Source organism: Nipponia nippon, unplaced genomic scaffold (genome assembly GCF_047370975.1).
Source record: "Nipponia nippon isolate SJK-2023a ecotype South Korea unplaced genomic scaffold, ASM4737097v1 scaffold_3, whole genome shotgun sequence".
Taxonomy (NCBI): domain Eukaryota; kingdom Metazoa; phylum Chordata; class Aves; order Pelecaniformes; family Threskiornithidae; genus Nipponia; species Nipponia nippon.
This window is the reverse complement of record NW_028262347.1, coordinates 14938732-14964030: the sequence shown is the minus strand read 5'-3', so window position 1 is coordinate 14964030 and position 25299 is coordinate 14938732. Positions and strand designations below refer to the sequence as shown.

At 42.6% G+C, this 25299-nt stretch overlaps 1 protein-coding gene across 2 annotated transcripts in view; it reads right to left on the bottom strand.

Moving 5' to 3' along the window:
- LHFPL3 (LHFPL tetraspan subfamily member 3) overlaps positions 1 to 25067 on the bottom strand; it is a 263450-nt gene extending 238383 nt beyond the window's left edge. For both annotated transcript variants that reach the window (XM_087768052.1, XM_009462973.2), the window contains exon 1: positions 24599 to 25067. In XM_087768052.1, coding sequence (XP_087624178.1) covers positions 24599 to 25067 — 469 coding nt within the window. The remainder of the gene's footprint in view (positions 1 to 24598) is intronic.
- Between the last annotated feature and the right edge of the window lie 232 nt (positions 25068 to 25299).

The window sequence follows — 25299 nt, the reverse complement described above, 5'->3', positions numbered from 1 at the left end:
AATCTAGGACATATTTTCATGTCCAGGTCACTGGCTGTGTTCTAGCTAATACAGTGTCAGTCTTCCCAGGTTCAAGCATTTATAACTCTGCATGAACCTCCATTTAGAGGAATGTTTGACAGTCATAGCCGGGGTTATTAAGTCTCTTAATCTGGTTATTAAGAGACTAGAACTATAGGCTACGGACCTGGACATGTCCCATCTTTCCCAAGTGACCTTGACCCAGTCTCAGAAAACCAGCATCTTCAAACTTAGACTCCTGAGTCTAAACTGTTGGCGTAAGTTTCTCTGAACCTCAATTTTCTCCTCATTAAGTAGCAGCAGAGCTGCCCTTCTCCTGCTGGGGTTAAGAGGCTCAGCTCACGGATGTTTGCAAAGTGCTCCGACACTCTCAGATCAGAGAGCAAAGCAGGGGTGAGAAACCTTTTTCTTCCTGAGGCCCAAACAGGCTTTTAGCAGGTTACATATTAACCTCTTGTTTGCCAACAATAATTCTCAAGGAAACCCAGCCGATGTGGTGTGATCTAAATGAAATGAAGCTATGGGTTATATCCAAACGCATCCCAACTATGAAGTAGCACGACATGATTTACTGAGCACTTTTAGAAATGTTAACTACCACGTGTCTACAGCAGACCTAGGTAGTAAGTAATCCACATACTTGACTTAAAGATGGAGAAACTGTATGAAGTGCTCAAAGCCACGCAAAGTATCAAAATTGCAATTCTAAACTAGGAAATCCTGACTTTCACCTCACTGTTTGATCTGGGAGTAGGTTGCCTTCCACTTAGAGCTGAAACTCCACATGCAAGTGATTTTTCATTCCTACTCAAATTGCTTTAGCTATTTTTAGGTCAGATGAGTAGAATAAATATCATTAAGGATTTTTCAGGCATTTTTAGAATTGCTTCCTAAGTAAAAAAAGAGATCCTTTTCACAAAAATATATTCTCTAGTCATCCATCCACAAAGGCACTCAGACCTTTTGATGTTGTAATAATCAAATAATGAAAAAAATACTGAGTTAACCAGGTTATGAAAGCTGATACTGTACATTTATGGCAGCTATTCAGTATAAAAACTTTTAGCAGGCATGAGTACAGTAGAGCAGAGATGGACTGGATGCAGAGCCAAGCTGTGCTAGAGTGACATACAGAAAGAGACCAAGCAATTAGAAATGAGGACTGTGGAGCAAGATGATATTTAATTACCACTAATATCAGCGAAGTTTGGTAGAGCATTCTTTAAAAACACCTCAGCTCAATCCACAGACATTACCCCAAAGAGCCCTCCCAAGACTGCTTTCAGGCAGCGGAGCTTAGTGGCTGGAACTGGAGCATGAGCCAGGAGATGGAGACTGTGCTCTCAGCTCTCCAGGACACCATGCTTAAGCCACCTCTCTTCTCTCTGCCACTGCTTCCCTTCCTGCCTTGCCTGTTCTGAACATGGAACTTCTTGGGACACGGTCATCTCTTTATACCTCTTTCTGGACAGGGCTCAGCACAACAAGGCTTAGATCGCAGCTGGACACCGTCTGTGCTGCATACCATGGGTATCCCACAAAGGGAACAGTATCGCTGCGTTCGCACAGCACCACGCTCTACGTACTTACTCTGAGATAGCCTAGGGACTACTCCACCATGCAACCCACAACATCACAAGCCTGCTTTTCCTCCATGCATGTGTTCCTACTGCCTTATCCGCATGTTTGATATTATCCTATTTTTGCTTCATCCAGGTTATCTCAACAACCTCCCCACTACCTGGCATAACTGAGAGTTTGCCGGAACAACATCCTCTTCTGCTCAGCTGACTGTAAGAAATAAAATTCAGAACGTTACTTGCCTACAGTCCCAGGACGGCACAGCAGACGCAAGCCTACGACTGAAAGCTTCTCTGATATCCACCATCACCAAAGGGGTACCCTTCCCCTCAGGAAACGTTCTTTATCCTGACAGGCAGTAAGTTCCTGTAACTGGTGCTGAATTCAGTAAGACCTGCCCTCTCAGGCATTTGCCACAAATACTTTTGGCCAATGGGCAAAACAGACTCAAAAGAGAGAAGAGACTTTTTGGAAAGAATTGTACAGAGAAATAAAAACAGCATGAGAGATCCAGGGAACACAAGAGAAGTTCAGGGAGGATGCAGGACATGAGATGCTGTTCTCTCTGCCACAGCTGCTTAGGCTGGAAGGGATAACGCCGTTGATTCCAGCTCCCAAAATGCCAGCACTGGAGCCAGGTGGCCATTGCAACACATCCAACCCAGAACAGAGAGCCAAGGGGCTCGCTCACGCTGCAGGTTGCACCTGCTCTGCTGTCAGCAATCGTTAGCTGTCTGTAATGAGCAAAAGGCAACAACAGGATAATGGAGACAGGGTAAAGAGGCAGGAGAAGTTAATAAGTAATTAAGCATTCTGATTGCAGTTGCCCTTGCAGTATGACTCTGAGTAGCCAAAGAGAAGCATGTGCTTCTCAGAAACCAGGAGGAGTCACTGCTCTGATGAGATCCCAAGTGTGAGTTCTAGCAAAACTGGCCAATTATCAAAAGAGAGAACACAAATCCCTTGGTCACTCTGCAAGGCACATATCATAGAATCATAGAATCATACGTATGTATTTCTATATATACACTTATCTTGATAGTTCAATTAACTGAGACTTAAGCACCATGCTTAAGAATGCCCTTCACAGCGGCAATGCAGCGAAGTCAGTATGGTCAAGTGCAACGCATCAACAAATACTCGGGATTACTTCAGGAAATGGGGAGCCCCAGTCAACCCCAAAAATAGTCTTCCTAGGAAATGAAAAGAAGCAAAGAGGCAGCACTATCTTCACTGCTCTTGTTAACCTGAAGCTCAAATGTGCACGCTTCAAAGAACTGTTCAACAGCTTCTGTATTTTTACCCCTTTCATAAAAATAGAACACAGCTTTCCAGCTTTGGGCAAGGTGTTTGGCTGGATCACACTCAGAAAAGATTTCTAGTCTTGAAACCATACAGCCGTTTCATCACTTCACCCAGTGAATCTCCTTCAACATATACCAGTGTGAAGAGTAATCCCCAGCAAATGCTGTCTGTAGCAAGGGATTTTCTGCTCCACTACTTCTGAACATCTCCAAGCAAACATTGGACAAATTGCACAAGAAAGGGGTCAGTGCCATCGTGAATATTTCATCTAGACAGCACAACAAAGTCCAGCTTAGAGAATAGAAAGGGAGAAAAATCACTTATCAATTATTCTTTTACTCAATACCACTAGTTCTTCAATAAAACACTGCAGAGTGATTTCTCTTGCAATCAGGAGGAGAAAAAAACCTCCACTCTTGGCAAACTATTTTTGGAAACAGAAAATCTCATTCTGCCGTTTTTTTAATTCCTGCTTAGAGGAATTTTATGATAAGGATGTACGCCTTGCAGCTTATTAGAAATTATACAATTAAGATTTACTTTAAAAACCTACAAGAGCTGATATTTTGTACTAAACTTTGCTTTTACAGACAATCATTGCATAGCCAAATTTATCTCTCTTAGGCAGGTATTTTTCCAATTTCTAACACTCCCCTACATGCTAGCACTTAACTGTCATAAATTTTCTTGTAGACACGTTTACCCTTCCTGCCATTTTTCTGTCCTCTACATAAAACCTTTTTTTTAGATAGGAACACCATCCAGCCCTGTCATTTTACCTAGATTTCCAAATTTCTTCCCACTAACTGGTTTTCCTACTTAGGTTAAAAACTATTCTTCCCCCCCTAAAAAAGTACATTTGGAATCGTTTACCACTGAAGCTCAGGCTGCAGTTTCTAGGGTAATTGTCATTTTGTCCCCAGTGTTGCTCACCCTCACAATTTCATCAAGTATGTCAGATATTTTGTGATTTATCAAAGAGCTGGTTTTTGGAGACCTATGAGTACACAAGAAGGTCACGTTAACCTTTGGAGTTGTAGACCAAACTCTGGAAATTAAAATCTGAAAGGGTATGACTCTAAATGGCAATTAGTCCTTTCCAAATGTATTTGGGTTTTGTGATGTTGTATTTTTATGCGGACTTTTGATTCTAGAGGGTCTTGACTCATGACTACTCATGCTTAGCTGAGTCATGGTTAGTTTACAATCAGATTTAAGAATTCACGTATCATCAATGGTTGCATCTGAGTCCACATTGTTGCCAATTCTGCTTCCCGCTATGTAATACATCTTCAGCTCTCATCACTACAGCATGCTCCACTCCCACCTCTGACCTCTCATCCTCTCCACATCACTCCCACCACCTCCTGGGGACTGTGAGGACAACAGTTGCATTTCAGAAGTCGAGTCGCTGAGGCTATGGTCCTCCACTCCTTTCAAGCTCAACCACTTGCAGAACCACTGGCCCTATAAAAGGCCATGCCTGAATCACACCAGTTTGATTAGACTCAGACAACAACAGAGCAGAGGAAGAGGCTGGATTCTATTATGGGCTCTGCTACTGATGTACAACACAAGAATGGGCAGACAGCAAAGCATTTTGCCCTCAGTTGCTGAGACCGAAAAAACTGGGAGAGTGATAACCATGCCTATCCTTATGTACAAAATATCTGAAACGGTTGAAAGCCACTCTATAAATCCTAACTACGTATTATTAGATACTGCTCCTACTTTAGAGCACTTTTTCATTCACAGATGTTATGCACAAACCATTTACTAAATCAGCCACCACTGTATTTTTTAAATCATAGGATATCTGAAGAAGATAAACTCAGTAGCCATCTCCTGGGAAGGGAAAAGAATGATCCTGACTCTGGCAGCAAACACTCACTGCATCTCATTACAGTTTCTAGTAGAGTAAAGGAACAAATATGAGCATACTTGGGCTCCGTACAGCAATAGCTTGGTAAAACTCTATGGTGTGCGTTATCCAGTAAAGCTCACTAATGGACCTGTCTGGCCTTAAAGTCTTTAGATCTGTGAATTCATTTTATGAAGAGAAAAAGTCTCCTGAAGCACTTTCAAGATTCAAACCAGGTTGCTAATGGACTGGCACTTTGTGTTGGAATATGGCATGGCTCACAGAAAGAACAAATAATCTCTGTTAAACCTACCTGCAAAGGGCAATTAATACACAACAACAGATACACTTGGTGGGCTAAAGGTTCATCTAGCCTGGAATGACATTCCTGACAGCACGCAATATCAGACACTTAGAAGCAAGACAAATATAAAGTGTTCTTCCCCCATCACACTCTCCTTACTCCCACCAATCTGCTCCCCAGAGGGTGAATTAATGACTAACATGCAGACCAGTAAGTTCAACAGCCATCACTGGATCTCTTCTCTCTTAATTGTCTAATCCTTTCCTAAAGTAACCTGTGCTTCTGCTTTCCACATCCTTTGGCAACGAACTGGAGCTATCACCCTGTATTCCCACAACAGCATCACAGCACCATGCTCTGCACCCTGCAGGGATGGGGAGAAGGACCGGCTTGGTTCCTGATGGTGGTACTCCCGAACCGGCTTTCTGTGTCCTATAATAAAAGCAGGAGGAGGCTGGACGTGCTACGCAGCATGTCCAAACCACAATTTGGGATAATTTTCTGCTGTTTTGTTCTCTGACCTAAAACACAAATAACCAACAGAAACAGAATATTGCACTGAAGAGCTGAGGAGCTTTCCACGAGGCAACATAAGAACATGCCCTCCTTCCATTTCTAGTGAGCTGTCCTCTCTGTGGGACATCCGTACCTTCACTTCCCCACCTCATGGGAAAACTCACAGAAGACAAGATCAAGTCACCTGAAGGTGAAATGAAGGCTGATAGAAAGCTGTAACAGTCACAACAAACTTCAGGGGATGGGTGCAAGCTGGGTTAATGTGCAGCCATCCACCAGGAAGAACACTTCCTCATGCACCTCTTTGTGGACAATCCTGCAGCGCTCTCTTTCCCTCTGCCATTTGTCAGCAACCATGTTTGTATCACCTCAGCTAGATGCTACAGTCATCCCAGTACTCCTTGTGCCAGTGTGCTTACCCTGTAGAGTCACCATAGCTAAATGAATCAGGGGAGCACCCTGTAACAAGCCCTCGTGAGCACCTCTGGGCATGAACACTTTATTCTCATGCATTTTAGGCCATAAATTGGAGATGACAGCAAAGTAATCAGGAGAGTATCATGCTGTGCCTTCTAATTCTCCTGGGCCTCCACTGATTATATAGGAGAAATCCAAGCAGACATGGAATTAAATCACTTCCCTTACGTTCGACTAGCCGAAGCTGTTCCTTAAATGACAGATTGCTAACAGCTACCTTAATGACATCACCCAATATGTCATAAAATTTGCTGCCAACACTATGGATTTTTTTTCCCCCAGCCAGAAGCATTCCCTGGCTGTGGAGCAGAAGTTTCATCGACAAAATGTGGCTCAAGAAATAACCTATAAAGGGTTCTCAGTGCATAAGGTAAGTACCACCCAAAAACTCATTGAAGAACAAAATTATCCTTCTTGGCACTGCTTTCCTGGAACAGTGCCCCACATCAGATTTCTCTAAGTGTTTGTGATTGAAATTATCCATCCACCATCTCTGCAGGTAGCACTAAAACTCACAGCTCAGGAATAGTATCCAGATCTTTGCCAGATTACTACCCTTGGGTGAAAACTGTTATCTTCTTATTGCTTTCGTGCTTTTTGGAAGGAAACTCTTCCCACATGGGTATTAGCATTAGAGAAGAAACAGATATACTTGTAGTACAATAGCAAGGATTATTTACCTGGAGTTTCACTATTATCCCTTTACTTCCAGGCTCACATCAGTTTTTCTGTCAGAACCACAAGTAAAGTGACAACCAGAGCACACATAGCATGAACATCCTTGGAGAATTTCTAAGAGACAATTTGCAGGTTTCTCTCTATTCTTCAGACACCAGGAATCTAGCTTGCAGCAATGCACCACAAATGACTACCCATTTGCTTTTAAAATGTTACAATGGAAGCCACTTAGGCAGCCATCAACCATGACTGCACAACGGGTGCTTAATTACCCATTCCTGTAATTCTGTGCTACCTGCATTTTCTCATGAACACGCCCTCTGCGAGAATCAGCTCAGTTGCACGGACTGTTTACAAAAAGGGCAATTATATTTCTAAGAAAATACTTCAGTAAGTGGAGCCAATAGTGGAGAAGGAAAAAGTCCTCCTTCTTTATCGAGACTTAAACTAAATTCTGATTTATAGTGGAGAGCACTGAAAGTCTCCAAGATTTGGCCCTTCTAATCAAGGTGAGGTTGCCCCTCTCTACGCAGTTGCAGAAAATCAGTGTTGGCTGCTGTTCCTCTAAGTCACTCCGTAAACAGATCCTCTTCTCTATGTATGCCACCTTTCCTGCATGCCACTCAAAGCAGTCATAGTTGAACAACCAGAAGACGTATAGGAAGAAGGCAAAAGAGAAATGCTAAATCTTCTGCGAACTTAAAGCTAGTGCACTCATCTGCATGGTCCCAGGATGCGGCTTGAATATCTTTGGCAACTCCTTGGGTATCAACTGTAGTTCTGTTCCCTGCAGCAATTCTTGCCAACAGAAAACCCTACTGCATGCCAGTATGCTGGGGATGCTGAAAACCAGTGGTCTGAACAATCTGTCACTCATGTAAGTTCAAAAGAGAATCACTGTGGTGGCACTCGCTGGCACTGTGAGTAAATGAGCCATGAGCTATATATCTGGATATGCTGCAGTTCTTCTCTGAAAGAAAAAGCAAGTCAAAAAGAAGTGTAACACTGCTGAATGCCGAAGTGACCAAATAAATAGGATCAGCTAAACCCTGCTTATCTGTCAGTCATTCCTCCCTGTATGACAGCAGTCCTCTCAAGCCTGCCCATGATGATCACGGCCTCAGTACTTGCTTGGGTTCCTGAACTGATGCATTTCAAGCCATGTCATCTGCTTTACGTATCCAGTCGTTTTGGTCTTGTCATCCAAGGGAAAAAACTGGTTTGGCCAAATGTGTGGCATCACATGTCTTTCCAGTGCACAGAATGAAAGGCTAAAATAATCCCCGTGAATTTTGTTCTCAAATGTAGAACTGCACTGCCATGATTGCAAAGTGACAGATGTCAAAACCGAGCTGAGTCCCTCATTAATGCAGAGATAAACACACAGAATATGTTGTTTGGAATGACAACCCAGTGTGTTTATATATGTATGCCACTATTTATTGTCCTACAGATGGTTGCTCACAGTGATGTACATCCACAAATATGTTTAATTTTGCTTTTTCCCATTCTAGGTAATCACCATTTTTCCTTGCTTACACTGACTACTACTAAGATGGCCTAGAGATCTCTGAGTTTTTCTAAGGGTAAAGGGTCATGGTGCACAAAGCAGACCCAGAATCCGCATGCAATCAGTTCTTTGCAGTAATAACAGCCCATGCCCATAGAGCATTTTTTAAGGAATTATCTCACTCTCATTTTACAGCCAGCAAAACTCAGAAAGGTGAAATGACTTACCCAAGGTCGCACAGCAGGCTCTGTTCAGTACATAGTTACTATTGTTGCAAATTGGGTAGCTCATCAAGCTCGTGCTACTCACACCACTCAAATAAAATTCAAACAATAATTATTATTTTTACTGCAATTTGCAGGGCAGTCAAGGCTGGAGGCCACAATCAGGATTCAGCTTATGTTGGGCTCTGTTCAAACATCAAATCAAACCCAGTCCCTGCTCCAGGGGGCTTGCAGTCTCAGTAGGGACACAATTCTGTAGGAACACAAAACATGATGGAAAAGGAGGGAAGGAGAGAGGGAGGGACAGAAGGCAGTAACGTGAATGTAAGGGTTCACATTGTTTTAGATAACTGTGAAGTTTGGAGGCTTATTATTACTTAAATTATTTAGGTGGGTAAGAAATATATGCATGTTACTGACAGCCACCTGTTACTTAGGTAGCAGTTTATCTCCATAATCTTAATTGCGTGAACACTCCACTTTCACTCCTATGGTCTTTGATTACATTGCCAGACAGCAACTGGATCCTGCTATCCACTCTTGGGGGGACTGACTCACGCTGCACTAACCCCATACTTACATTACACTCTAATTTCTAAAGAGTGATATTATACTTAATTTTACAACTCCCTCTCTAATCTGCTGCTAGGGCAATTCTTGCTGTAGACCTCTTTATGCTCTATGTGCTTATAGATTTTTACAGCACGTGAGAATTTGGTATACTAGCTATATACTAATGAAATCATTTCACTCATGCTAACATTTACTAGGATCTGCAGTAGTATAACATGTATTAACTCCCACCTTACCGTCTGTCACTGCATTCTAATGTGGCTCCATGCTAGCAGTATGTTATGTACCAAATGACCATATAGCCATTCCTCTTTAAAAGACTTAACTGGGTGTAAAATTGATTGCACAAGGCTCGCTTTATGTTTACATCATAAAGACAAATTTTATCTTCTTGTGGAGTCACACTGCGTTCCATCTGATGGTACAGCAGGATATTGAACATTAAAAGTGTGCAGTGAGATTTCGATATAATGTCATACAATACAAGAATTAATAACTCCTCTAATACTGAATGGCATAGACACAATGGGATTATTTGCAAGAGTAAGATTGCTCAGTACCAAGTCAGGATTGCTGAATGGTCCTTAGAAGTTAACCCCTCACATTTTCTGGTATGGGTCTGCTACCCCCATTGTTTATTATAATGCACGTATTTGTATAAATAATGAAAAAAGGTATACAGGAAATATTTGATTGACATTCGTAACCTCAGATGGCTGGGTATTTTTTCTGGATTTCAATTAAGCCAAGAATTTAAAACATGTTTCCAACTCATCAAAGCATGTTCTTAAATCCTTTGCTCAGCTGATGGGGTCTGTTGAAACAAACAGGCAGCTTTTCACTGACGCTAACAGATTCTAGATCAGCACAATACCATAATGTACTCTAGAAGAGCCTGAGAAATCACAATTTAAATACATTATTTTACAGAACAAAAGAATGAGCATTCATTTACAATGACTTCCCTTGCTCCTATCCTCAATTGGCTAAATCTACATACAAATTAATGACCTATCACAATGTCTGTTGAGGATACAGCATCAAAAACCAAGGCATTGCAGAACTTACGTAAAAAATACTACTGCAATTTCATTTTAGACTATTAAAACTTTTCAGAAAATGATGCTAGGTATGCATTACTACCTGCATTTATTCCTCTCTGACAGGTATCACTGAAGCTCAGCAGAACTGAGGTATTTACTTAAATGATTAGAACCTGACTTTTAGTACTATGATAAATGGAAGCAATAAATAACAACAGCTTTGTTTAGCAATTGTCAATACCTACTTTGCAGCTCTTCATACACTATCCACTAATATCCTTCAACATCAGGTAATTCAAATGCCTTTATCATATTTCTGATACCTGCATTTAAGACACTGAGGCTTTATTTTAATCCCAGGCAAAAGCACATTAAGAAGGAACTATGATTGACAGTATATTGCTAATTTAGAACAAATTTTAGTTATTTAATCATCCCTAAACCCAACTTTATAAATCCAAGACACAGACAAGCCTAATTTAATAAAATCCAATGTATGAAAGCATAGCCTATGTCTACATTAGCAAGTTGTGGATTGCACCAGAGTGGATCTAAAAAGTGAAACAGCGCTTAGGACCTAATATCCACAACGCGTGTATTTCACTTTGGACCAGGTCCTGTGGAAGGCACACACATTAGTGGTAGAAGTGCATCAAGTGTACTCCTGGGGGACATCTGGTTCAGTTTATTTAGAAAGAAACCCAGTTTGCGTTTCCCAAGACTGTTCGACAATGTGAATCAAATTGTAATAAGTTGGGACAACTGGAAGATTAACTTTAAAAATGCACTCATGACCAAAACTAAGAAACTCTTACAGTCAGCCCCAGGAATGGTCCCCTTGCAGTCCACTGGCCGAAGCAAGCAGTTTTAGCTGGCTGCATAGGCACTCGGTCAACTCCAGGATCTCTGAAGGCTTTCACAGATGAGAGAACAGCCGTGCCACCCCATGCATGGTGGCTCCATTCAGAACAGCTCAGGTCCAGGGCTAATCAGGTGCCTGAGACCAGGCTGGTTCATAACCACAGAGGGTGGGATTCAGTTCCAACTGAGAAACCTAAATGAAAGTGTTTTACAGGCAAGTTAAGAGTAGAAGCTACGGTTTGATTCACTTGCCAGCATGTTGGTGCCTAATACCACTTGAGGTGTTCTACCACTTGTGAGACATCCGTGTGTAGATGACAGAGAACCTAAAGAAGACCTGTGTCCTTCTGGAAAAGCAGTTAGAGATCAGACAGGATCCTTGAGGCATTTTAAGCACAGACACCTGGATGTAGGCAACTGCTTGATGGTTTGGCCTCCACAGACTCACATCATATCCTAAGACCCTGAACACTCCTGGGTTCACTGCAGAAACACTTGACTGGCCTTGCCAGAGCCAGGTGAGGTCTGCCAAGGCCAATGGTGACAGCACCCTACTGCAGTCTGACAGGCTAAGCCAGATCTGCATAGTCAGGTATTTCACTGCACGTTCTCTGGCACATCCCTGCTGTTGTATCTATGCTTAACCATCACTTGACGTAGTGTAAAGTGAAATGGAACTGTCTGTAGAAGTGTGCTTTGCATTTGGTTCAGACTTGATTTGGGAAAAAGCAGCCCCAAAGAATAAAAAAAAAATACGGCTCTTGGGAAGAGACAAAAATGCAGTTACAATTTCCCAGACGTCACTTTTGCCTTGGCACAATTCCTCCAACATACCATATAATTAAAACTAAATGAAATGTTGTGTTACATGTTCAATGTTCAGCTATTAAATATATCATCTTAGGTTCACATAGAAACTCACTGAATTCAGTAAGGCTAAATTTAAACCTAGATACTTGTATCTGCAGATCTGTCCCTAAGGGTGTAAAATCCCAAATAGACATTTTTAAGTATGCATACTGCATGCAATAGCTTTCATAGAAACATAGAAGCTTAAAAGTGTTTAATTTGAAGCTCAGGGTGTGCCTTATATACAGTCGTTTGATGCGCTGAACACTTGTTTATCCTGTTGACAAAGCGCTCCCTGCTCTCTCTCCCTCTCCAACTGCCGCAGGAGGCAGGAAAGGAGGCAGCAAGGACGGAACAGGGAACTCCGTGTCGCTCCGCTTCCCATCCCGCATAAGCACAGACCACTTGATGAGCCTGATCTTTCTACAACAGCCAGTGCATTTGACACAAACCTATTCACACAAAAAATGAAGCATCCAGTAGCACGTCAACAAGATGAAGAGATTTTACATGTTTCTTAGCTATTTAGGAAGATTGTTTACGTAGCAGCACGGCATCACAAAATAATTATGTGCACGGAGAGATAACAAGGGATTTCCTTCTTTAGGAAACATCCTTAGCAAAACTAGATCTCAGGTTAGTCACAGAACTGATGGTTTGTAAACTGTTTTTCCTGAGACCTTGGTATTTTAGAATATTTTAAAGATGTATTTTTCAACTACTTTCACTTTTAAACATCAGTATTTAGCTGACATAAATTAAATTTTCTTAAAGAAAATTAAATATCCAAGTCACATGAAAATGTTGAACGCAAAGGGAAAATGTGAAGCACATTACTGCAGTAGCTGTTGTTGACACTGTTTTACAGTTTTGCTGGGAATTTAAGTAAAACCCTTGCTCGTTTGGTCAGAATGCCAGGCAGAAATGGAGCCCCACTTGACAGATCCACAGCTCTTGGTCACTGTCTATTTTTAATCCTAGAAGGCACCAAGATAGCAGCGATAGTGTTTAAAAAACAGAACAAATGGGAGTACAACAGAAAAGAGCATTCACCTAGATGAATCAGTTCTGAGAAATGAGAAAGAGAGGACAAGGCATGCTGTTACAAACACCGCATTCTGTAATCTCTTTCAGACACTCATCTGTTTCCAGTGTACAGCTCAGTCTTTTACCAAATCTCCTCCCTTTAGAAAGTCATTGCAGAACCTTGCTGCTCTAATAGTTAGAAACCTTCTTTTAATTTCCAGGCTGAAGTGATTTATATCCAGATAATATCCATTTGTTCTTGTCCCACCATTAGCCACAAGTTTAAAATCGTTAGTTTTCACTCTACGGTCCATGGACTCAGGAGGGGTTCATAAACCAATTCTGAGATTTTTGAAGTGTCATGAAGCAAAGCTTCAGGCTGCAATCTGCTCTAACAATGCTGCAGGGCATGTAGCATCATCTTTGGAAAAAGTTTAGGAAATCTAATCAAATAAAAGTGAAAATCACTGGCTTAAAAAGTTCTTTTCCCTTCCTCTTGTTTTTTTAGCCCTTCCATGTGTTTTTAGACAGCAGTCATGGACACCTTATCAACCTTCCTCTTTGTACATTAAATTAACCAAGCTTCCCTAGTCTTCTCCTTGCAAGAAATGTCACCGGTCACTGGGGGTTTTTTGCAGCTATTGCCGTCTCAGTCAGAATTGGACATCGGGGTCCAGAATCCCACATGAAAATATCACAGTGCACCACGTAATGATGACATTGCCCTAAATCAGCTGGAAATACTTCACAAAATGCATGCCAGGATCCCATATACCCTCTTCACAGACGCATTACATTGACATCCCATTGCCATCCTTTGGTGAACAGATATAGTGAGGTCCTCTCTTCACTCCTTGTTATCCCTCCTCAGCTGCACGGCCTTTCATTCTGCACCAGTGAGTCCATGCCCCTACTATCGCCTTGCTCCTCAAAGTTGGGAAATGGTGAAGTGTCAGCTTGGAAATGACTGTTGGTGAGCCAGCTGATGATGCCATACTAACTGACAAATCCGATCAAATAGAAATGCCTGACATGAACTAAACACAAGCAATTGTGGCTGGTAAGCCATCAGCATGTTTGGACTATTTTGGACTATATTTTTCTAGTATAATGACCACAAATTGCAATTTCAAGCTTTTTATTTTACTGATGTTCTAATATAACTTCACCAGTAATAGGAAGGCTAAATACTAAGACACAGCAACCAGTAATAATTAACTTTCTTTAGAGGAACATAAAGCTACAAGGATGAATAATTTTATTTTCATGGAAAGTCTAATACTTCTCTCATGGAATTAGTCTTAAAACTTTGAATTAACTCCTTGTGAAGCTACACTGAACGTCTCTCAAGACTCAATGCATAACAGTTTTATAGTGTTCAAAGATGTATTAGCAAAGCTGAAGATACATGAAGAAAATCTGACTTTGAAACACGCAGTCTACATCAGAGAGAAGATTCATTTATGATTTTTAGGCTCATGGGTAATATTCTCCCACTATCTCTAGGTGAAAAACTTTTTTGTGGCTTGTTCTACATTTTTGATCGCTTCTTCCTCTTGCCAAAGGTTACAAACACCTTTCTTTTTCAAGGTCATTCCTAGGTCTAGTTTCAAAGCTAACTACACTTCATGCAAGTTTTTCATCCACAGATTTTTTATTGTTAATTTAAATGAAGAAAAACAGAAATTAATGCTATGGCACTGAGTTGCAGTTATAAATTGGTTTAAATTAAAGAACTAAATCCCATGTGACCTTAACTTTACTGCACAGTTAATTCTTGAGCTCCTCATTTTGAGACTTTGCTACATATTGGTTATGTCTACATGGATAAATTAAGCAGTGCCAGGGCTCATTCCCAGGCATTGAAGCTCGACTGTCTACACTATTAAATTGTTAGAATTGTCCCACAGCATGTGTCACAGGAGTGTTTTTAGTCTGTTCCAACTAACAACCTTCCAAAATATTGCCAGGGCACAGTTTGCAAGTTAGGACATGCCAGGAATGGTTCCCAATAGGCAGCATGAGTCCGGTGACCCAGTTTTAGAAGGTAAAAAAATTAATAGTATGGACACTGGCCAGTGTGCCAGCTGACTCTGCACCAGAGGGTGGGTCTGGACATGCTTGATTTGCAGGTACAGGCATAGCCACTGCATCCTTCTGTTGGGCCCTGGCAAGCTGAAGAGATGACTTGATATGGAAATGTCTGAGCCTAACTTTGAATCTCCAAGAAGCACAGGATCATTTATACAGGTGTTTCACGCTGACACGCTGTCATCTGGGCTGTTGCAAAACAACCCTCTCCAAGACTCCTCTTGTCCACATCAAGAGACTCCATGTTACAAAGAGCTGAGGAGCATTTGCTTTTCTGCAGCCACTCCAGAAGCCTGTTATTGCAGAGGAAGAGGCAGGAGGCCAGACAGGAGGAAAATACGCTGCTGCTAGCCCGCCCTCCTCCCCTCCCTGCTAAAATCTTTCCTGAGCTTAAGAGACCTTGTCCTATTTTATTCACAATTCTGCTGCACACAAAGTTCACCATGACAAATAAAGTATTGTTGGGGGGAGGTTGTAGAGGCACAGTCTAGCGCGGCAGTACAAGACACATTCTGGCCATGTTAATGGCATGAGATCACTCACCTTATTCAATGAACTTCTACAAGTACGGCGCACGACTTTTGACTTTTAGCAGTAAACAAAAGAACGTCCCAATGTTTCACAAGTAGCGTTTTCTAAACCTCTCAACTCAGAATATTTGTCTTTGACCTTGCAAGTACAGCATGTCTAGCTATCTTCTCTATAAACTTTTCCTTTCTGAAAGATAACCAGAAAAATAAGGAAAGTGGAATGTGTGACAACTCATCAACTGTTTGTAATAATTTATTTCTAACCATTTATTCTGTAGCTCTCTCCTTCTGATGCAGTCTCAATTACTTGACTGAATAATATTCTCTGAAATAGCACATGATGTGCTTGTGTCAAAGAGGCTCTCCACAGAGGCCATCAGCTACCTTTTAAAATCAATGAAATTCATAAATTTGCATCTGGCTTCTCAAGGAGAAAATAAAGGAACCTTTTCCCCTGGTACGTATGACCTTCTCATTCTAAGGCCAGCTTGTTTCAAGTCTTCTGCATCTTTGAATGCCAACGTGAAGACCAATAATATCTTTCTTAGAATAGATAGATCTTGAAGTCTATTATATTCCCCTTCTTAAGGATTCTAGCCATAATTCTCTCTTAGTAATTGGGATTTGCACACTGTTCCACACAGTAATGCATATTCTAGCTATTCACTCTGTCATGCTGCCACTGCATTTTTAACAATGCTGATAGCAACCAATGTTATCGAATTCTGCAGACTTTTCAGGCTCTAGGCTTGTTCATGTCTTTTTTTCATTTCACCATTTCTGAGCAAAAATGTTTTTATTTTTTCCTTTGTGATGCCTCACGACTGTGACCCTGCCATTCCTCGCAGCTGGATCTTGTTAGTTTTCAAATATTGAGTCCACACGGTCTGATCACACCACAGATTTTCTGTTCTGATATGTTTGCTGTCTTTATGTTTGCAAGATCAAAGCTAATGCTGTTTATACCACAGTGCTAAAAAGGTTTACTTCTCGAAAGGTAAAATAACCTTAGTGTTTGAAATCTAGCCTTCTTTTATTCCATGCTTTCTACTGCTGATAATATCCATGTTTCTCCTCTTCCTGGCTTCATTTTCCCACACAGCAATTTTCTTCATTAAACTTTTAGAAGGAATTTTTGAAGAACTCAGCAGCAGCTGTATCCTATGCCAGTGAAGCCCCTTCAGGTGCAAGAAAGTAGAGCTGCTTTCCAAAACCCCACTCCCATTTCTCTTTCCCAACGATATTAAAGTTCTCAGCTCCCCACATTTCAATAGGTGATATTCTCCTCTTTTAAATTCTCTCCCAGTTTCTTTCTCCCCTCCTTTCTTCCCTCCCATACATCTTTTTTTCAGTGAAATGGAATTCATCCTCAAATTGCCTGGATAACTTCATGCATTTCCTTTTATATCTTACTATTCTGTTATCTTAGTGTTTTTCAAACAGTGGACCACAGCCCCCAGGATGTTCATAAAAGGCAACTGGGAGAGTTACAAGATGCTGAAATTTTTATTACACTCTAAAACAAAAGAAAATATCTCTTCTCCATTCCCAAAACACCTTTATCCTTCAAAAACAAGTTTTGCTATCAAAATCTCAAATCATTCATACAAATAAATGATATACACTTCTTACATCATACATTTTAGCCAGGTTCCCTTGGGGATCAAGACTGATGTGGCTGTGTGATTTTGAGCCTGATGACCAACTTCAGCCAAATTTGACTGATGTTACAAGCCTCCAAGATACTAAACTTCTGCAAGTTTTGTGAAAAAGCTGGTTCCTGGGCAGAGCAGAAAGAATCCCAAATTCCCACCAGTGGAAAGACAGGGATAGTTTATCCTTTAACAAATCTAGGTGGCAACTTGAGGACATCAAATCAACACAAGAATAGCTTTCTGCCAGCTATAACAGATGCTGTGTCCTTGTCAGCTACACAGATGAACAGCCTAGGAGGAGTCAGAGACTTTAGCTACCGAACGCAAAGGATGACGGGATGTAGGAGAGAACTTTTCATATTGTGGGCAGAGGGTATTTGGGGAAAGAAATGAATTGGAGAGCAACTGGGGCACAGCATTCCTCCCTCATTTCCACTGTTCGCAGGATACACCTTTTACCTTCATTTTTGTAACCAAAGCGTGAAATACATGAAAATGTTTACTTCAAACAAAGTAATGAAACTGAAAAGGCTGCACAGCCCCATCGCTCACTTCACCCACAACTTCAAAATAAAACCTTCAGCTCTTCATCTTTCCAACCTATCCAACTCACATTAGCACACGAGCCCTTCCCAAGCCGGTATGGCAATACTCATCACAGACAGTGTGACCGCAGCAGAGCGGAGGCTACCATGGGGTACTCCCAGCCCAAGGATGAGGGAGGCACTGGGGATCTCTATTAAGCCCAACAGGAAACTTTCCTCTGGAGCTGAACGGACAGAAAATCATATTGGAGCATGATTTCTCCTCTGGGAAAAAGAAGCACATGCACCAGACCCACTTGAATCAGGAGATGTCCTTATAGGATTGATGAGACAGTCTGTTTGTTGGCAAGCACAGCACTCAGCTCTTTTCCCTGCTCCCTGCCCACCCGCACAGCCCCAGCACCCCATTACCCCAAGACGTGGAGGCAATCCTCATTTTACCGTGTTCAGAGGCCTCAGTATCCCTGATTTTTCAGAATTTTCTCCCCAAAGGTCCAACACCCACTACTGCTCACAGACCACTAAATAACCTCAGTTGCCTCACCCTGTGGGTGGGGTGGGGGGTGTTAATGCTCTTATTAAAGTCAGCATCAATGCTGAAACTCAGTTCAAAAACCTGCTCGATGTTCCTGGACTTGCCTTCCTCTCCCTTCAGCCTCCTGTGTGCCTCTTGCTTTACAGCTGGGGTACATGGTGGGAACAAAAGCTGGCAGCAGTACTGGTTAAAGTCCTTTGCTTCTGGTGAGTTAGGCCATGCCTCTTAGAAAGAGGCACCCAATCTTATGTAAAAACTTTAAGTGAAGAAGAAACCACTTTAAAGATAATTAACAAATGAAACGTAACAGGTTACAAATGTATACACCTCATGGCTAATGCAAATTTGTATAACTTCAGCATCCAAACGCAGCATTTGTCAAGTTAAGGAGGACTGCATGACTTGAAATCTCCCCCGTAGGTCCTCATACACCATAATCTGTCAATTTTTAATCTTCTTTTGAATAGCAAGAAATTTCATCCTTTTAGCTCTTCTTCCTTCATTTACTCAAACCAGTCGTGAAACACTTTCTACTTTCTACTTGAAAGGGAGCCTTGACAGATGTTTGACCTGGACAGAGCGTGCACAGGAACCACCGTGGGCAAGGGCAGTCCCATTTTTTGCGCACGCATTTAGGGACCACATTGGACTTAAGTGCAGCACTGCAGTGAGAGCTCACATGCAAATGCCCGTCTACCACAGCCTCTAGTTTCTCTTCTAAATAACTGTTTTCCATAACACATAATTTCCATAATTCTCCCATCTGTAGGACACCTCCTACATTTTGATCCCAAGAAGTCTTACACTGCATTTGGTGTATTAAAATACAGGCTGTTGAAGCAAGCCCAGGTTATTATGACATCCAAATCAGTCTATAGAATTAGTTATCCTTACTATACTTTATTAAACAAATAACTATAAGTTATTAAACAAATAATTTCTGTGCCACCTGCAAAGTTCAGCAGCCATAAATGCATATTACTCTCCCAACTAATTGTTAAGGATACTGAGGCTACAAACAAGATCCTTGTCTGACTCCACTGCACACCCTGCTCAAATACTGGTGCAAGACTGTGGTTTATTTCTAGCCTTCTGGAATTTACCCCTATACCAAGATCTGACAAACAGCAGTAACAAAGGCTCTGAGAACATCAAGGTCAAGCCTTTTAAGACTCTTATATAAAAGTCACCTGGTCCTGCAGACTGATTTCAAGCATAAAGGCAAACAACACCACAGCTGCAATGAAGAAATTCACCTTTTCATTCTGAAACTATTCCCTGGTTTAAATGAACTTTTAACTGCAGCATGTAATAACCTCTCTCTTATGGCTGCTTTGGCTCCAAAGAACTGGCAATTGAGTAATATGAAACCAGTTTCAAAAATTGGTTTAAAACAGGTGCAGGGAAAACCTGGGGAACCACAGAAAGACTGATATCTGCACCATGTAAATCGGTAAGAACTACACAAGACCACAGAGTATGTCAGTACGTGCACAAACATGGCATATTTGTGTGATGAAAGGAAGTGAGTAAGGTAGGATCAACACACCTATTTTAAGTCATTTTCCACAAAACTACTAGAGTTCTCCAAAGAAGTAAAAAATAATGCGTACCATGGAAATCTTCGTTAACAAAGACCACTTGGGTTTCCAAAAGACATTTGATAAATCTGTCATTCATAAGTCTTAAAAAAACTAAACTCCCAGAGGATAAAAATAAATGTCCTTGCAAGGATAAATAATTAGAAACAGATGGCAGGAGAATACTGTCAATTTTCCAAGCAGAGAGAGGTCAATGGTGGACTCCTGCTGGGATCTGTGCTGGAACTTGGGAGCTGCTCGCTTATTTATAAATGAACGGGAAAACAGGGTAAATGGTGAGGTGACAAAGTTTGCTGCTGATACTCATTCAGGGTAGCTAAGATAAGGGCTGACTATGAAAAAAGACTTTACAATACTGAGTGACTAGGCAATAAAAAGGCAAATTAAAGTCAATGTAGATAAATAAATATGAAGTTGTTTCTTTGAGGGGAAAAAAACCTAACTACACAAAATGATGTGATCCAAGGTAAGTATTACTACTTCAGGACTGAGATCTTGGGGTTATAATAGGTAGTTCTGTGAAAACATCAGCCCGCTATTCACTAACAGTGAAAAAGTGAGTATTAGAAATTACTAGGAAAGGAAAAAAGAATGAAAGAGAGAACATTATTATGCCACTGTATAAATGGCTGGTTTGTCTGTCTTGAACATTGCATGTAGTTCTGGTCCCACCGCCTCTGAAAGGACACAGCAGCCTGGAAATGGCTGCGGGCAGGGCAGCAGGGATGAACACAGGCATGGTACAACCTAACGGCTAAGGAATGACTAAGAAGCCAAAGATTCATCAGGTCTCAAAATCAGGTAACTGAGAGGATACAGCAAAGGTGTAATCAGGACGAGCACAGGGAAGGTGTCTGGGAGTCCCTGTTCAGAGCCTCTTTCAATACACAAGCTGGAGGGATCCAATGAAATGGTCAGGTACAAGGTTTAAAATGTAAAGAACCCTACTGAATCTTCACACAACACATACTACGCTGTGGAACTCCTTGCTCTGGGGCACTATAAACGCTGAAAGTTTACACAGGTTCAAAAAGTGACCAAAATCATAAAAAAGAAATTCCAGCAAGAGCTTTTAAATGCCAAGGCTTATCTCAAGAAATTCCTGAACGAAAGTGCTGGGGGACAGAGAGTACGAGGGCAAACCGAGCTTTCGCTGCTCTGATGCTTCTGTGGGCTCATGTTACAGACCACTGTTGGAGATCACTGGACTAGACGGGCCTGTGGCTTGACCAAGTACAGAGGTTTTATGTTGTTCTGTTCAACTGTCTTCCTATTGTGGGCATGGGCTTAGGCATCTCCTGAAAAACATATATATTGGTTTCATCCTACTTGTCCATGGGACACTTCTATGCCTTTCTTTCGCTTTCTCTACTTTTCTCTTTCCTGTAACTTGCAACATCCTAGTAAAGAAAAAAAGTAATGACAAATGTCTAATAATGAAAAAAATCACAATGACAGAACTGAAGCGTTTAATTTATTTAACTTATAAAGGAATAAATCTCAAGAAATATCTTTATTTGTGAGGTTTCTTGCAAACTTTAGATGCAGGGTAGTAAAGAACAATAATACCTCATTTCTAATGCTTTCACTAAGTGTTTGTGTTCATGCAGCTGCTCAAATTAGGCAAGTGTATGTGCATGTGTTTGTACATATAATTTTGAAATTGCAGAAGGGAGGCTACGGTATGGAGAACGAGGCTGCCAACACTGGCTCTCAAGATATCAAGTGTACCCTGACAGCATTATGCACATGGAACAAGAAAAGCAGTCTAAGCCACGGCAAAATCACAAGGGAGTCTAATCTATGTTGTCCTCACGTACACAAAGGGAATAGTTTTTTTCCTAGGATTTTTCTGCTTAATCATGTCATAGACATGATTAGACAGCAACAGGGATTGAAAATGCATGTGTCCAAGATATGGTTTATCTTTTCCTTATTTAAAAAACACCTCTTCAAAACAAGAGCTACATCATGCTGACAATTTATAATGACTCATGCAGGACAGAATGTGACCAAAATCTTTCCTTTAAAGAAACTCGTTCCTAAGCTTTTATTCGCAATCCTAAATAAATCATGATCCCACATCAAAAAGCTGCTTCTACGGAGATTTAAATTACACCAATTTTAAGTATTATTGGATGATCTAACTGAATGCTAACACTACTAAGGTACATAATAGCAAGCAAAATCAAAGCTCTACTCACATACTTACTTATTTTACTACTTCAGGTTCAATTTTGATCCTGTACTACACAGAACTATATGCATATGTAGATGACATTACTATATTGTTATTTGTGAGATAAGCATCTTGAGCTTATTATTGCCTATCACTTATACTCTCAAAACAGTAAAATAATAACAGAAGTAGGTCATATAGCTCATAGAAAACCTATCAGAACTCATTATAACTCTCTTGTCCTGCACATTTTAATCCAAGTTATCCTTCTGTCCCACCACCATTGCTTTCTTCTTTGAAGGATGCAACCCGAACCAATATGGATTTTCTGGTAGTTTTCTCTGCCTTTGAGGAAAATTTTTGAGGTAATACAGAAATGAACAGTCAGGTAAATGCTGAATTAAGGTACAACATTCAGCAAACAACAGTGTCAGTCTCTTTCAACACCCAACATTGTTCCAGTTCTTCCAGGGCATTCACATACAAATCGGGAAAGATGGCCAATAACAACTTGGCTATACATGTATTCCCCTATTGTTTTAATTTTGGAGGTAAGCAGTCTGAAAAGTGATTCTGCTGCGGATGTAAATCTCCTTTTGTTGGCTTTTAATGCCAACAGTGCATCTACGAGCTTTGGAGATGACAAAAATTCTGTGTTATTTTGCCTGAAAACATATCTTCAGTATCACACCTGCACACGTGCAGCATGGTTTAGCTGGTTGGGCTCCCACAAATCAGCTGCATGCAGTGATTTCTAAACATTATTATTCACGTGTGCAGAAATGCAGTAAAGGAATCAGATTCATTTTTATCTACCTTGCACTAGCTTCTGTTGGCATAAAGCAGTGGAACCATATAAATAAAACACCATTATCTCTGATGCTGGGAAGTGTAAGGGATTTGGAAATTGTGCTGTCCTGCTGCATACCGGACATGAACAAAACAGGCTGAGGATGCACCAAACCAGTGAATATTCATGCCACCTTTTACCAGCAGAGCCATAAGGAGAGGAGACAGCTGAAAGCAAAAGTCCTTAATGGAGCAGACGAGACGTCAGTGGTGCAAAGATGAAACAGTTTGCTCTGCCTGGAGCCAAGTGACATGACTGTGTACAATTAATAAAACCATATCAGAATACGTGTTATGAACAGAGTAGCGACCAGCATCAAAGAGGATTCCCGATGCAGAGATACTGAACCCAAACCTAGTCTCACTGGAATCAGGGAAAAATCTACCAACTTCAAGTGACTGCAATCAATCCCCAAGTGATAAAGAAAGAAACCATACGGAAACTTAAGTGACGGAAACAGCATAAAAATATATATATCACACATAAAAACAGCATCTCAAAGAGAAATGGTTAAAGCTGTTTCATACAAACCAGAAATTTCCACTAAGCCTCACGGACTAGGTGGCAAATTGAATAATGCTGAAGCTGCTCAGCAAACAACTCAGAAGAATTATTGCTTGGAAACTGAAATGAATGTAGGTCAATTAAGGGGACTGAAAAAGTGATTGTGAGCCCATTTTGGAGACATTTTGCTCTGTTTCCCTAAGAGCTTATTCCTGCAAAGCCCAAACTTCTCAATTTCAGGGTTTTATTGAGGGGACAAGTAGAAGGTATGCTTTGATTTTAGACTTCTTTTTTTCCAAATTATTGAAGAATTGATCTTTTCAATCTTGGTAAAACTAATTACTATCTCAACTCTACAGACCATTGTTTTCTCCTCCTCTGCCTCCAAGCTGCACACAAACCACCAGTTCTCTACTAACTCAGAGGGAGAGCTGTGTTGGACATGCAAAAAGGGATGTCCTGGTGCTCTCCCTCTTTCTTATCGTGCGCTTTCCCCAGGGAGACACTGGATGTGATGGGGAAAGTCAAACAAAGTCAGGAGACCTTCCGAGTCAAAACCAGCAAATGAAATTAATTTTTTTCCTTACACTCCTAACGTACAGAGAAAAATAAACCTTGTGAACGGTGGGCACAGACCCCAACCAAAACTCATGCCTCTAACATCCAACGACCTCAGCTGCCCTTCCAGTTGGGCAGCAGAAGACTCCCGCTGAACCGAAGTGGGCTCTGCCTTGACCAGGTGGAAGCCGGGGCTCAGGACTGACCTTCAACAGGCTGGCAGGTGCCTTCACCCACCGTCGCCCACTCGAGGCGGCCCCACGGCCCCACTGCCATTTTCTCCTGACCTTTAGCGACAGACCAAGCGCTGGAGAACAGCCCTCCCTGGGGCCGTTTGATGCTCACGGGTCGCTTCGCAGGCCCGAAACCGGACCATTGCTCGGGGCACCCCTGCTCCTCGGCGGGGTGCGAGGGGCCGAGGGCTGAGCCTGCCCTCGGCCCACGCTCGGTACCCAGGCGGGCGGCGGGGCGGCCCGGGGCAGGCACCGGCACCGCTCTGCAACGCTGCCGGCGCCTCCCGGCCCCCCTGGGCACCGCCTGCCCCGGCGGGGCGCCCCGGGCCCGCACCGCCCGCCCCCCCTCACCCGCGCCCGCCCCGGGCGGCCGCCGGCGCCGCAAGTTTCTCCAGAGCCGCCCGCGCCCCCCGCGGGGCCGGGGAGGGCAGGGCCGGGCGGGGCGGCGCCGAGCCCCCCCCAGGGCCGGGGCCGCTGCCCCCACTCACCCGAGGTCAGCTGCATCCAGGCACAGATCTTGTAGACGGTGGCTGTGTTGCAGAAGAAGAAGAGGATGAAGCAGACGATGCAGGCGATGATGAGCATCATCGAGAGCCCGATGAAGAAGGAGGCAGCTTTGAAGGCTCCCGAGGGCAGGCTGGAGAAGTCCGTGAAGCTGCCCCGGCAGGTGAGTTCCCGGCTGAAGCCGTTGCCGATGCAGTAGTGGAAGAGCCCGAAGTAGCCCGCCTGCGGGGTGTCCACGCCGTCCCCGATCCAGTAGGGCTGGATGAAGCACACCACGTTGACGATGGCAAAGCAGATGGTGAAGATGGCCCAGAGCACGCCGATGGCCCGCGAGTTCCGCACGTAGTTGGTGTGGTAGATCTTGGCCGCCTCCTGAGCCGGGAGCATCCCCGCTGCTGCCGCTCCTGACGAGCCTGCTCCAGTCGCCGCCGTCCCTGCAGCCGCTCCGGGCATCCTCGCCGAGAAGATCCCCCCTCCCCTTCCTCCTCCTCCTCTCCTTCTCCTCCTCCTTCTCCTCCTCCTCCTCCTCCTCCCCGCTCGCTCGCTCGACGCGACGCGCTCCGCCGCCGCCGCTGCGTGCGAGAGCCGGCGAGCCCCTCCGCCGGGCTTCAGCGGCTCCGCGCCAGCAGCACCAGCAGCGGCGGCGGCGGCAGCACCAACACGGCCCGCCGCCGCCTATCGGGGC